At 32.3% G+C, this 15,614-nt stretch overlaps 1 protein-coding gene across 17 annotated transcripts in view; it reads right to left on the reverse strand.

The window, feature by feature from the left end:
- LOC143223281 (single-stranded DNA-binding protein 3-like) overlaps positions 1 to 15,614 on the reverse strand; it is a 64,187-nt gene that overhangs the window by 24,760 nt on the left and 23,813 nt on the right. For 4 of the 17 annotated variants that reach the window (XM_076451054.1, XM_076451058.1, XM_076451051.1 and 1 more), the window contains 8 exons: positions 12,431 to 12,517; positions 11,169 to 11,264; positions 10,606 to 10,671; positions 9,921 to 9,981; positions 8,042 to 8,107; positions 5,879 to 5,955; positions 5,019 to 5,080; positions 3,972 to 4,014 (listed from right to left, as the gene is read on the reverse strand). In XM_076451054.1, the coding sequence (XP_076307169.1) occupies positions 3,972 to 4,014; positions 5,019 to 5,080; positions 5,879 to 5,955; positions 8,042 to 8,107; positions 9,921 to 9,981; positions 10,606 to 10,671; positions 11,169 to 11,264; positions 12,431 to 12,517 (558 nt within the window). The remainder of the gene's footprint in view (positions 1 to 3,971; positions 4,015 to 5,018; positions 5,081 to 5,878; positions 5,956 to 8,041; positions 8,108 to 9,920; positions 9,982 to 10,605; positions 10,672 to 11,168; positions 11,265 to 12,430; positions 12,518 to 15,614) is intronic. The other 13 variants (XM_076451053.1, XM_076451056.1, XM_076451062.1 and 10 more) reach the window with 8 other exon arrangements.

Consider the following 15,614-nt stretch of genomic DNA (forward strand, 5'->3'; position numbering starts at 1 on the left):
TGAAGTTTTCTTCAGGTCACTGTAGATACTTGTGTAGTGTCTTGAAAATGTATACACAACTTTGTAGTAACTCTCCAAGTGAAGTAGGTTTAACTATAATGAAGTTTTCTTCAGGTCACTGTAGATACTTGTGTAGTGTCTGGAAAATGTATACACAACTTTGTAGTAACTCCAAGTGAAGTAGGTTTAACTATAATGAAGTTTTCTTCAGGTCACTGTAGATACTTGTGTAGTGTCTGGAAAATGCATACACAACTTTGTAGTAACTCTCCAAGTGAAGTAGGTTTAACTATAATGAAGTTTTCTTCAGGTCACTGTAGATACTTGTGTAGTGTCTGGAAAATGTATACACAACTTTGTAGTAACTCCAAGTGAAGTAGGTTTAACTATAATGAAGTTTTCTTCAGGTCACTGTAGATACTTGTGTGGTGTCTGGAAAATGTATACACAACTTTGTAGTAACTCTCCAAGTGAAGTAGGTTTAACTATAATGAAGTTTTCTTCAGGTCACTGTAGATACTTGTGTAGTGTCTGGAAAATGTATACACAACTTTGTAGTAACTCTCCAAGTGAAGTAGGTTTAACTATAATGAAGTTTTCTTCAGGTCACTGTAGATACTTGTGTAGTGTCTGGAAAATGTATACACAACTTTGTAGTAACTCTCCAAGTGAAGTAGGTTTAACTATAATGAAGTTTTCTTCAGGTCACTGTAGATACTTGTGTAGTGTCTGGAAAATGTATACACAACTTTGTAGTAACTCCAAGTGAAGTAGGTTTAACTATAATGAAGTTTTCTTCAGGTCACTGTAGATACTTGTGTAGTGTCTGTCTGGAAAATGTATACACAACTCTTGTAGTAACTCTCCAAGTGAAGTAGGTTTAACTATAATGAAGTTTTCTTCAGGTCACTGTAGATACTTGTGTAGTGTCTGGAAAATGTATACACAACTTTGTAGTAACTCTCCAAGTGAAGTAGGTTTAACTATAATGAAGTTTTCTTCAGGTCACTGTAGATACTTGTGTAGTGTCTGGAAAATGTATACACAACTTTGTAGTAACTCTCCAAGTGAAGTAGGTTTAACTATAATGAAGTTTTCTTCAGGTCACTGTAGATACTTGTGTAGTGTCTGGAAAATGTATACACAACTTTGTAGTAACTCTCCAAGTGAAGTAGGTTTAACTATAATGAAGTTTTCTTCAGGTCACTGTAGATACTTGTGTAGTGTCTGGAAAATGTATACACAACTTTGTAGTAACTCTCCAAGTGAAGTAGGTTTAACTATAATGAAGTTTTCTTCAGGTCACTGTAGATACTTGTGTAGTGTCTGGAAAATGTATACACAACTTTGTAGTAACTCTCCAAGTGAAGTAGGTTTAACTATAATGAAGTTTTCTTCAGGTCACTGTAGATACTTGTGTAGTGTCTGGAAAATGTATACACAACTTTGTAGTAACTCTCCAAGTGAAGTAGGTTTAACAGATGTTGTCAGTATGACTGTGATGTCATATTATCTGCACAGTTTGTTGTAAGTGATTGCCTAAAGATTGCTGATGCACAAACCATCTCTATTGAATTCAGATTGGTGTAGTTTGATATAGACAGTTTTTTCACCTTTATTTCTGAAAAATGGTAAGCTTTGTCTAAAATTTTATGTCGATCCCAATTTATGATAGGTCCTGCTTTGTAGTTATGTTCAGTCAATGCTGGTTTATCTGAATTTATTTCTCAAGTTGTATCTTAACATTATTTTAATCTTTGTTCTAGGGTCTGAACAAGTTATACAAAGTAAATGTTAATATATGAACACTGTTACTTTAAAGATGAGTTCTTTTTTATTTTGACTTGTTGGATGACTGTTTCACTTCAGTAGAGATATTTGAAGACCTTTTCCTAACTTCAAACTTTGCCATTAAAGTTCTGCAAAATCTTTTTATTTTATTTATCTTGGGAATGTTGTGTATAAAAATTATTGTGAGTTGGATTTGGTCTCTTTGCAGTGGGAAATCATGTCTTCCTTGGTTGTGCATAAACACTATAAGGGTATCTGTTGTTTCCAAAAATTTCATCTAGGAGGGTTATCTAGTGTTTTTTTAACATGGTCTTCATTACAAATCCTTCTGGCTCTGTCAAACGTCTTTGACACAATTCCCTATTTTATAGCTTTTGAGGAAACACACAGACATCTAGTAGTGTGGGTGATGATATGGTTATAAAGTCAGTGAATAAAAATATGTGAAGAAATGCAAGCTATCACTTTTTTTTCTAATCTTTTGTGCACGATAAGATATTTTGGACTTATTTTCACCTTCTAATTTTTTAGTTTAAAGTTAAACTATTAACTACAGTTTTATCATGAAAGATATACAGATCAGGGAGTTAATTCAACTGTTGACTTGGGAAATTTAAATAGGAGTTCCTTTACCATCAAATTTGTTGACATAGATGCTTCTCCAACTCCTATGTTGATAAATATGAATCATTCTCTCCCTGTCCACATCTTATACATGATTACCTCACTTTTGAGGATGTATGTGAAGATATTGAAATAGACAAGAAGCATCTCAACTCCTACACTTTCTAAACTGTTCAGTATCACATCAAAGGAGTTCATGCTTTTGAACTCATCCTCAGAAGTTAGATGTCTTATGCCACCTAACACAGGCATTACAACCAAATATCAGCCAGACGTACAATTTTCACTTTAGTGGCATTAAGATTCATCTAAAAAAAAAAAAAGCATTTAAAAGAGTAGCAGTTTACCAAGCTGAAGAACAAAAACAAAACCTGTGAGAATTTCAACTGAAAAATAAATACAGCCCAGCAAGGGAGACTGAACCTATAAACACTCCTTTGACTACAACAACCACAAAATGACATCTAGATATTGTGACTACTGAGCAGTTTTGACATCCTATAGACACAGAAGTTATTGGTGGACTCCCTAACTACTAAGCCATAAGACTATGACTTTTGGGCAGCTTATGTGATAAAAGAACCACTTTCAAACCCATACACAATGAATGAACATCACCTTCTCTTACCTACTTCAAGAGAAGTCCAAATGCTAGAAATGTGAAAACCTCAAGAGGGTTAACAAAATAAACACAATACAAGTAGAGCTTGTGGATATAAAACACATTTTGGTTAAAACAACATAGGTCAACCACAAACTATTGCTGAAAAAATGTCTACTTACACTGGCCTTGGACAACCTACTCATCACCTTAATAATATACTTGTTGGAGCTGTAATGTAAAAATATGTCCATGCAAACTAAGTTTGTGTTATATTCAACCATTGGGTATTTTTTCTTTGTTTAACTATGTAATGATTCTAGTTCAATTCTTTTCTCCTCTTTATGTTAACACTCCTACGAAAAGTGGGGCCTAATAGGCCCCAGAGCAACTTGAAAGGTTATTAATATTAGGCTAATAATTTTGTATTTAAATGAAATTGCCATTTAAATCCATTAATGAATGGATTAACGAGATTCCCACTGTCCCTATCTACTATCTAGCGAAACCACAGCCAGGGGAATGGGCTTGGAGAAATCAGGACTAGAAACGTCTTTTGTAGGAGTGTTAAAGCTCTTCATATCTATTTCATGTCTGTTGTTTTATTTATTTTCCCTCCAGTGGAACAGAGGTATGTCTATGGACCCAGTTTCAATTTCAATACCCATGGTGGGCAGAGCACAGGTAGCCCATTGTGTATCTTCATGCTTAACTTCAAAGAAACTATTTATGTATGTGTGTGTGTGTTACATTTTGTGTTATATTTACTCTTTATTATGTATTTTAATTTTTTTTTTTTTGTAACTATATCATGTTTCTTCTAATTTCCCATTATGAAGTGATTATTAGAGATGTTAATTAAAACATCAGTTTATTTATCTCAAAAGTACACAAAAATCTATTAATTACTAACTACTGATGTACAAACATAATACATTTTTGACAAGTTACTTACAGTGGATGTGTTAGGTTGCCATGCTCTACCACCAGGCCCTTGCCTTTAGGTAAAAGAAAAATCAAAACAATAATTTTTATCAACAAATTGAAACTTCTATTAACCACATTTGTATTGCTATAAACTTTACAAGTATTTAAATTGGATTTAAAAAGGTATAGTTGGCAAATATACAGCTGAAAGTGTTGTTCTTCAAATGGACAAACTGTCTAGATAATTGATGACTAGATAGCATTTCAATTATTTTCGGTACTTACTTTAATTTCTTATATATCAAAGACTGATAAAATTACATTTTCTAATATGTAACAATATAAAGAAATTGTTAAAATTAATCTAAGAAAAATAAAAGTAAAGCATTTTGATAAATAATCTGTCATTTAGTTATAATATTAGCCACATATTTTTCTCTCTCCTAAGAGTAAAGTTAACTCTCTCACTAGAGGTTTGGTCCCACCAGCAAACCTTGTGACCATTTTGTGCTCATTATAATTTTCATAATATTAACTTTTAATACAGTAAGTATATTTTTACAAAAGTTTACAGATTATCAGTTAACATTACAAGACTTTCATACACTAAATATTAGATATTTAAATACATTTTTTTTTAAATTTTGTCCTTTGATAGTGATTTTAAGATTAAAAATACTTTTATACATCAGAAAATTGTCAAACTTCATTTGCAAAATTTTTTATAACCTCCAAATAATTTTCAAATGTTTTTGGTTAGAAAAAACCTTTAGGCGTTATCTATTACTTTCCATATGGGTTTGGTCTGTTTGACTGACCTCATAACCACCATAAAAAACTTAAGAAATAGATACAAGTTATGCCTTTTCCATTTTAGAATGACTACAAAGTATAACATGAAACCACAAATGTTTAGACAAGAGCTTAAGTCTCATAAACCTATATACCTTTATATTTATTATTTGTATTAAGTATTTTTGCACTGATGATCTTACATGTCTTATTCAGTGAGATTAGTATATAATAAAAAATCATGTTGAATATACCCTCACATATTGAAAGAAACACAACTTACATGGACATTGAAGGAATTCCAGGGCCCACTGCACCACCTGGTGGTCTCATTGGCCCATAACCCTGAAATAAAAAACTGTCAATCTCATGATAATGAAAATTATTTCAATTATGTCACAACTTCGTTTCTGTTCTTAATGTTAGTGATAATCAGAAATAATGCTGACAAAATTTCATGGGCATCACTTTATATAATCTTTCTGATCATTTAAAAATACATTTATTCTATTAACAAAGTTGATAAAAGGTTGAAAATTTCTGTGTAAAATTGAAGTTAATGTTTTATTATTGTTTTATTCATTAGTCTACAACTTGACTATGAGTGATATTTGAACTAGTAATAGTAAATAGGCAGCTTATTTCCTAAGCAAGGTCAAATCTATGAAACTGCTGGGGTTATTGGATTTTTTAAACATAAATAAAGTATAAATTAAACTGAGTGGTGTTTGCTAATATTTACAAGTACAATTGTAAAAGGTCTGATGAATAGGATGCTTGACTTACAATCTGTGGGTGATAAGTTTCAATCCTATCAGTGAGCATACTCACCCTTTCAACTTTGGAAGTGTTATAATGTTATGGTTAATCCAACCTTTTGTTGGTAAAAGAATAGCCAAACATTGACTAAGCACACTTAGCCCTTAAATAGGTTTGTGCAAAAATCAACAAACAAACAAGCAATTTTAAAATTAAAAGTGTTAAAAACAAGTATTATGTTACTTAACAGATAATTTTCACTAGAAAGCCAAACAAGATACCATATTTTCTACTGGTTTTGTTAAAGCTTGTACTCTTCTCTCAACCCTATATCATGAATTTGTATATAAAGCAAAATAATGCTAAAAATTCTGCATTCCTTACACCAGGATTCATTTGTCCAAGGTGCTGTCCTCTAGGTGGATTCATTCTTGGATTCATTGGGCTCATTCCTGGTGGTCCTTTGAAAAGAAAAATGACACACTTTACAGATAATCAGTAATTTTACTATCACAAGGATAGCTTTCAATAAGAAAAAGCTTAAACTTCAGTGCACCACTGTGGGAACTTGGCAAAGGATCAACATATCCTTGTAACTCTTGCTACAATTCATTCTTGATACAAACAACAATCTGTACTCTCAAACTAACAAAAATGTAAAAATAATATTATAAAATATGTCCACATATCTGCACATTATTTTTAGTCTGCTTGAGATGTAGGTCTGTAATAGAAAATTCAAACTGGAACATTAAGAAATAAAATTAATAAAATAGACATTTTTTTCTTTAGATCTTACATAAAAGAATGTGAAGTTCTACAAATAAATTTGTTGCAACACTAAAAATTATCTTACAAATGTTGCTTGTAATACCATAAATTGCAAGTTCCTCAGAATGTAACAGAAGCTAAATTACAACTTACTCTTACACATCTTTAAAATAAAATGAAACAAAATAATAAAATACTTTACATTATGCACCCTATTTGTCAATACATTTATGAAGATTCTCTGAGCAACTTAGTATTTTTTATGCTTTTTGGTAGCTAATACTCACCAATAATAATATAAAAAATGTGAACATTTTTTTATTATTCATCCTAAATATGCAAGGTAATGATGCACACAAACATTACATTACTGAAATTAGATAATTATTTTCTGGAATTCTAGATGAAATAAGAATTACAAATTTATAAACACAATAACTAATGAATATTTTTAGCATATTACAAATTTTTTTTGTTGAAGAAGCTCTGAGATATTTGATTACATATTTATAACACTAAGATTTCATAGCAGTGATATTTTAATATAATTTAGTGATTGCCATGTTGTAGTTCAATGACAATAAAAATCATACAATAATGCAACTCTTGCGTATATGCATGATACTGGAAAAACATTTTTATTATGTGATGTGCAACCCTCAACTTTGTGAAATTTACATCCTATGTGCATGTAGATTTGCAATAGGGGTTGCAATTTTCCTGTTTTGCCTCAGTTTCCCATCACAGAGAACTATATTTTTCTCCATTTGAATGTACAGAAAAATTGGGCAGCTGAATTTGCTACAAATAGTGGAGCAAAATGAAGGTAAAGAGGTCACATGCAAATTTGACCTTTACAGGGTAATTGGCATATTTTTGTCTTTGGACAAGAAAAAAAGAATTTAACAAAAATTACTATACAAGGCTGCAAATCACTCACAGCTACCATGAACTGTCATCCCTACCAACTGCTGGCATCCCAAGTGAGCACTGGTACCATGGTAATTAGCTAGCCTATATAATGCAAATAATTTAAACACTGGAAAAATTGCAGTAATAAATAGTTTTTAACAATTATTTGTTTTTCTCAAAGTTTTATATAAAGGTAATACTCTATGATGAGTTTCTCAGTGTTATTGCATCTTTGTCCTTCTACACACAAGATGTTTACTATATGTAAAATATTAAGTCTTACTTTAACATAATTATGTTGTTGAAACAAATTTAATGTACAATATGCTACACTTTTTCAACTATAATATACAGAACTGGTTAAAATTCCCTGATCACAACTCTCAAAGTTTTTAAATCTATTTGCTCACCAAAGTATAAATATACATATATACATACATATTTGTTTCTAAAGTTAGTACAGAAGAAGTAAGTTTTGAATGTAGTAATTGAAACTAAACTAGCAAAATAATCAGAAACTAAGGTTGCTTGCTTTGATCAGAAATTATTGATAGGATCTGAACATGTTAATTAACAAACCAAAAGCATAACATAGAGACAAGAGGTTTTGGAGCAATAACAAAAGCTGTAAAGGGTAGTTCAATTTAAGCACTGGGTTCCTCTAATTAAATAGTAGTTGTTATAGTGACAAACCAGGTAGAGCTGTAACAACTGTGGTCAAATTGAATAAAAATTACATCTATATTAAAGTAAAAGTAGTAATGTTAGGCAGAGACAATTACATAAGTAAAGATGTTAAGTGTGCATAAAATTATGAAGTGAACACATGAATGGCACAATTAGGTGCACAGAGATGTTGCTTACCTTGCCAGCTTACAAACTCTCCACCGTCAGCTAGAAACAAGAATGTTGATGGATGAGTAGAAAGAACTGTTAGTAAGGAAGAAGAAAGGTTAGAGGTTAGGATTAAGAGCATTTTAATACTTAATAAAACAAACCAAGCACATTAACAAATACAGGGAGTAATGGGTACACAAAAAATTCACTCTGAAGGCATAACAACTATATTTTATAAGGGCTCTGCTACACACACACACATCTCCTTTTGCTGTTCACATGATAATACTTATTGACCCTTGTTATTCAAATATAAAGTACTCCCTGATGTTTCCTTCATAAGTGGCTCAGTGGTAAGCTTGAAGATTTATTATGTTAAAATTCAAAGCCTGATCCCTGTAGTGGGAAAAGCACAAATAGCTCATTATGCAGCTCTATGCTTAACAACAACACAAACTTACTTTACATGAAAAACTTAAATAAGCATTTCTGGAAAGCTAATATTTTTAAATGAAAAATAATTAATAAAATTTTAAACTTTTCATATTTCAATTTTTTTTTCATTTCATCATGAACGTGAGAAATATTTTGTTTGTGTACCATTTTACGTGACTAGATTTGACATATCTAACAGGGAAATAAATTCATTTTACTATCATAAAGAACAATTATTATTGAAAACATGATATTGTGTGTGTGTGTGTGTCTATATATATATATATATATATATATATATATATGAATATTAAAACTATGTAATACAGGTATTATGTATGTTATAATATCAGAAAGGAGGTGGCCAGACAGTTTACTACTGAACATTTTGTTCCCGAACATTTCACTACCAGTCTTTTCTCACTACCTGATAATTTTATGTCATAATCTCCCTTACGTATCTTATTTAACATCATCAAATAAAACTATTTCATCAGTATTAGTTCACCAAACAAACACATCAGTCAGAAAAATATTAGATAATATTAGTTCATTAGAGAAACATGTATTCACAATAAAAAAAGGCTCTTATGTTTTAAAACATTTTACTTGAAATGATGAAAGATATAAACTTTTTAAAAATCATTTAGGCTGTGAACAGCTCTATGATTAAAGTGGTGTTTATTTGCTGGATCATAAGCCTGTAGCCTAGCCACTGCCTCAAATAGTTGTTGAGCCATAATGAGTCATTTATACATAGCTGGAACAGATAGTGAAATACCCTAGTAATAAAAAGACCAGTAGAAACATGTCCAGGAAGGAAATATTTAGTAGTGAACTGTCCTAAAACCCACAAAGGAAATTATTAGTGCAGTTTTACTCATGTTTAAACATAGCACAATATCTTAAATAATGTAAAGGAAAATTAAACCATAAGTCAATAAAACAATGTATGAAAATTTCAACACAAGATAAAACGTAACCCACAATTTATAAAATATTTATTGGAAAACTAAAACTACTGAGACAAGTTTTTCACGTATTTATAAAGCATCTGATGTTTTGTAAATGAATAAAAACTATAAAAAAGAAGGACGTGATTTTGTCTTAGTTTGTGGTAAAAAGTATGTACAGCTGCTGCCCCCAGTAACAATGGTTCTAATCAAATAGTATTTAGAAATGTAGGCAGCACTATGTGATCCATCAGAAAACCTAAAGTTATGCTGGGAAATGTCTAACATAACTATGATGGCATGGCAGTAGCATAAACAATCCTGCAAAAACTGATAAATATAATGTAAAAAATCTAATTACTTACAGTCTAGCAATAATGCAAACAATAAACTCTAAGTAAGTGATATATTTAATGATATAGAGAATGATTTTGTAAATAAACTCAGAAGAAACATTGACAATTTAGCTGTTTCACATCAATGGTGAAACCTTTGATCTGTTACACTTCATCCCCTACCTGGTCTTGTTGGGTCCATATTGTTTGGTATCATGTGTTGGCCTTGAACATTACCAGGAGCCTAGGGAAAGTACCACACTACAAGTTTAAAACTATCTAACACTGTTTAATGGAAAAACTAATGAAATAATCTTACATTTCCTAAATAGATAAACACAGAAAATTATGCATAGAACTTTAGGTTGTCCTCTTCAGCAATTTGAAATTTCTTCTTTATTTCTTATACACATTCTGTCAGAAAATAATAAATTGTCCTTGATTTAAAAAAGTGACCTTCTCTTAAGACTCTCTGTATCCAATTAATATTTGCACAGCATGAAAAACACTATACAGATAATGATGAATATCTGACATCATTTGACAGTAATTAGTTATAGTTAAACTTCTCATTATATGAGAGTTAACTGTAATTGACCAAGTAAGTTTTGTAAAATTTGAATATAAATCTCATTTTAGTACCAGTTACGATTAAAACAAAACCAACAATCTTTACAGTTTTGTGAAAAGATAATAATACAAACTGAAAGTCCTTTAAAATTCATGATTTTACAATTATGAGAAATGTTTATGTAATTGAAATCTTAAATATAACTATTACTGAGTAAATAAAAAAAACTGTTTAATAGATATTTGATTTCAATGTGACAAGCAAGTACAGCAGAACTGAAACCTAAATAAATCTTACATTGAAATCAAGTTGTTGGCCCATTCTTACTCCTGGCCGACCTGGATAACGAGGTGACATGAATGGCTGGAAAAAGGAAAACTGTTACACATCTTCCAGCTTTATCAATATTCTCACTTGAATACTGCTTTTCTTATACAACACAAAAAAAATTATGCTACCTTGTTGATGGTTACACTTAATAAAAAGAGTGTGCCTAGTTCTTAATTACAAAGTATGTCTATATTTCTACAGTACCAATTTAAATCAACCTTAATGATTTTAATGAACCTGGATAATTTGATTAAAATCTTTCATATGAAGGCATTACTTTAGCAGCAATATTAGATATAACATGGAACCTTTTCTAATATTTCAGCATTAAATAATAAACTGTAAATTGCTTAAATTATAAACCTAAAAAACGCATTTTTCTCAACTAGAATTTATTCGAAACAAAGTGCTTTTTTTAAGGTTCAACTATTATTCTTGTATTTAAAGGAAACAACGAAACAATGAGACTGCACATTCATCATTACACAAGCACAGTTAACTACAGACACGACTAGATGGCGCCACCCCACCTGATTCTGCATCATTTGACTATGAGGAGGAGGTTGGGAATGAGGGGACGGCTGTGAAACTGGCTGATGAGGCTGAGAAGGTCTGATGTGAGAGTTCTGTAGAGGATATAGAGTAAGATAACTATCTACAGGAGGAAGCAAGGGCACTACGTTCAGTGTGAACTCACATGACACATTATAAAAAGTAATACAATATTTATATATCTATAATTACTATTGGGGAAATTTTTCCCTATTCCATGCAAAAACAAACCAAAAACATGTCATAAGCAGCTTTCGTATTTTTAAACATCTGAACACTGTTGCTTAACACTCCTACGAAAAGACGTTTCTAGTCCTGATTTCTCCAAGCCCGTTCCCCTGGCTGTGGTTTCGCTAGATAGTAGATGGGACAGTGGGAATCTCGTTAATCCATTCATTAATGGATTTAAATGGCAATTTCATTTAAATACAAAATTATTAGCCTAATATTAATAACCTTTCAAGTTGCTCTGGGGCCTATTAGGCCCCACTTTTCGTAGGAGTGTTAAATTATTACGTATCTTGCACAATTCCCTTTCGTTACTTAAAACACAAACTTCCGTATCCTGTCATAAACTCTATGAAAATCGCATTTTCAGCTATACAAGTATACTGACATGTAGCGCCATCTATTGTAATATAATTTTATCACTTCTAGCTACATGGTTGTATTCGTTTCCGCTGGCTTTAACATTACTCAGTACTAATTTTCTTCTATAAACTAACCTGCACATCTCATTAGAATATACACACACGTCTAACTAAACTTAAATCTAATAATATGGTGATAGCTTGACTGGGTAGTAAAAGAAATTAATTACATGTAGAAATGTACAACGTTTCGAAAAGCTTATGTTCTTTTCAAGGTTCCATAATTATTCTTGTATTTAAAGAAAACAGCGAAACAATGAAATTGCATATAAATTTCTCGAAACTTGTATTAGTTTCTTTCACTACCAATTCAAACCTCTCTAAACTTTATTTCCTAATAAGCAAGTTCCTCGTCATGAAACTTAAATGTTCGAAGAAATCAGTTGTACTTCAAATGGCATAAACTGTTTATACCACATTATTTCAGTTTTATTCAATAAAGGTTAACGTAAAATTATTTCCATTTAGCAAATATAGTATTCATTTTATTAACTACAAATTCGAACTTATTTTCATATTTCATTATTGTGAAACAACAGAGAATATTTCTATGGCTGTTATCTGCGAACTGCTAATAGTTTAAAGCTTACGGGGAAAAAACCAGCAGGGCCGACAGGTCCGCCAGTCATTCCATCACCAGGGGGCATCTGGCCTAATGGACTGGGAGCTGTAGGGTTCTGAGAAAGAAATATTTATAAATTCTAACAGAAAACCGGCATATTTTTATTACAAAATAATAAAATCATTAAAAATAAAATTCCTTATCATACAAGCAAACCGTAGTTCTTTACATTAGGAACAATCCAACCTTTAATATGACTTGAATTTCACCGTTCCATTTAAAACAAAAGTGATAGAAACTGTCCTTGACCAAAAGTACATCAGAATAACAGAACTCATAGACTGGCGACTACCAAAATTTATTCCTTAACATAGTAATAAGCTGCCTACTGAACACTAGGCTTCGAAGCAGAGAGAGAATCAGCCACTCCTACACAATCAGTTGACATTTCCATGGCTGATGGTAGAAACCGTTGTCATGGAAACGAATGGATAACAGTAAAACGAGCCTGATGGCCGTCAAATTTTTTGCTTATTATATAACTTTGTGTCTGTTTTTTAAGTCATACATAATATGACGAAGCTGAAAGCTATTTAAAAAACACCAATCGTTTAAGTACACGCGTATGTTCTTACATACACACAGAGATGTAACTTTATGCTTAAAACTTGGAAACTTAAATTAATTAATTGAATCTGCCATCAAAAGATCGACGCATTCCCAAAAGAACGTGATTAACTCTTTTTTTCAAGTTATATTCATCGATTTATTTGCACTCTAAATGAACTGCCGAATACAATTACATCTCTGTAACCTAAATTGTATGGTTAAATCATTGTCACCCATTTGACGTGGCTAAATCTTCGTAATTCCTTTCATGTGGTTAAATCACTGTCACCAGTTTCAAATATAAGTATTATGTCTTAATCAGGATCGCTTGTTTCATGCAAATATATTTTATTATTTTACGTAATTAATTTATTACTACCCGTTTTATACGAGTAACTCGTATTTCGTTTTGCGTGGCAAGATCACTGTTACACACGGATGATGCGACTTAGTTACCGTAGCCGTTTACACGTGTACATCATTCGATTTCAAGGGACACGTGAGTGTTAGCGCTTAACGTGACTAAATCATCACCAATCATTTCAAGTTGATCTCACTGGAATACAATTTAAGAAACTGGTACATAAAACACACTTCTCAATATATCTAAAGATTGATATACATGCCGTTACAACTGTTTTTATAAGTATGCCCCAATCGCATTGATGATCGATTACTGGGAGCGAATGAATGAATTTATATATACTGTTTGGCTGTCATCATGTGCTTAGAACCACGACGTTTCACTTTATCAATGACAGTATTAAACACGACTACACCTGTTACTGTAGTTTGGTTCCTCGATTTTCTTGATTCACTGATCAATCATTTCATTGATATTTGATCATATAAAAAAAAAAGGTTAATGATTTATCCGAACTAACAGAATTAATCTGTCTTACAATCAGATAACAATTAAGCGTGAAAACTCTATTCAAGTACATTATTACTAATATAGAGTAACAAATGCTTGGATTACCACAGGTTATCCACAATCTACGATAACGATACAAATGACTGCATTAGCTTTAAAACGACTTCTTCCACCACCGATGGTATGTTATTTAATGGTCCTGTTGATGTAATGTTGCTCAATAGCGCAATTTTCAATGCAGGAAGTCATTGCGCAGTATACTGGAGACAATGCAGCTACCTATCCCCCTTTATACTGGAGACAATGCAGCTTCCTATCCCCTTTATACTGGAGACAATGCAGCTTCCTATCCCCTTTATACTGGAGACAATGCAGCTTCCTATCCCCTTTATACTGGAGACAATGCAGCTTCCTATCCCCTTTATACTGGAGACAATGCAGCTTCCTATCCCCTTTATACTGGAGACAATGCAGCTTCCTATCCCCTTTATACTGGAGACAATGCAGCTTCCTATCCCCTTTATACTGGAGACAATGCAGCTTCCTATCCCCTTTATACTGGAGTCAATGCAGCTACCTATCCCCTTTTGTATTATCACAGCCAAACTACAGTAATGTGGACGACGACCCCTTTAGGGCCCATTTAAGTAATTCAAAGGCATAGGATGTCCACTGAAAGTGTCAGCACATACTTTGTATTTTTTTAATTTCATGCAAAGAGTGTCATCTTCGTTAAACTGTTCCAAATCTTACAGTGAGAGACTAAAGAAAAAGAAGCTGGACAACAACACTCATCGCCAACTTTTCGAATACTCCTTACAAACAAACAGTAGGATTGGTCATCACATAATAACGTCATAACGACAGGATAGGGATAATAAACAGTGACAAGTTTCGAATCCGTAACCTGGAAATTACGAGTCGAGCGCTTTTACCACTAGACCAATATTGTACGACTTTCTCGTTGTATTTATACAATGTGGAGGAACTGGACTACTGACTTGGACAAATGAATGTTCACTCTTTTATTAGGTCACACCTTATTTGTATCTTCTACATAAAGATGGTACTTCTTTGCGGTTTGTGAAACTCAAACATATATGTTCAAAAACATGAGAAGGTGGTCCTAATAGAGATGTAGGTGGAGCAAAAGACAACAACTGGTACTGAGAAGAAATAAATGCGAAGTATGTGTGAAAAACAGGACAGAGAGAAGAAGAAAGCAAGGGTAAATGTGTGAAAAATTGGACGGACGGACAGAGAAGAAAGTAAGGGTAAAAAGAAATAATACACCGGAAGTTAAAATAATTTTGTGATGAAAATGAAGACAGAGAACTGTGTTTGTGTTTTTCTTTTAGCAAAGCCACAAAGGCTATCTGCTCGAGGGGAACCGAACCCCTGATTTTGGCATTGTAAATCCGGAGACATACCGCTGTACTAGCGGGGGGCAAGATGGAGGACGAGAAGATGGTAATTCCAATAAATAAAATAAAGTAGAAATGAATACCTTTTCCAGCGTATAATAACCAAGGGTAAAGCAAAGGATTACGGGAATGGAAGTAACATTTGAGGCTGTTGTAAGAAAGGAAATATAAAATTGGTGAGAAATACATAACGATCGGGAAATGGTAAGAATATGATGCACAATAACATTGGTTTATTTGTTTCCGATATTCGCGCAAAGTTTTGCGCTCTAGCTGCCCTCACTTTGAACCGACAGACTACAGAA

Source organism: Tachypleus tridentatus, chromosome 8 (assembly GCF_004210375.1).
Source record: "Tachypleus tridentatus isolate NWPU-2018 chromosome 8, ASM421037v1, whole genome shotgun sequence".
NCBI lineage: Eukaryota > Metazoa > Arthropoda > Merostomata > Xiphosura > Limulidae > Tachypleus > Tachypleus tridentatus.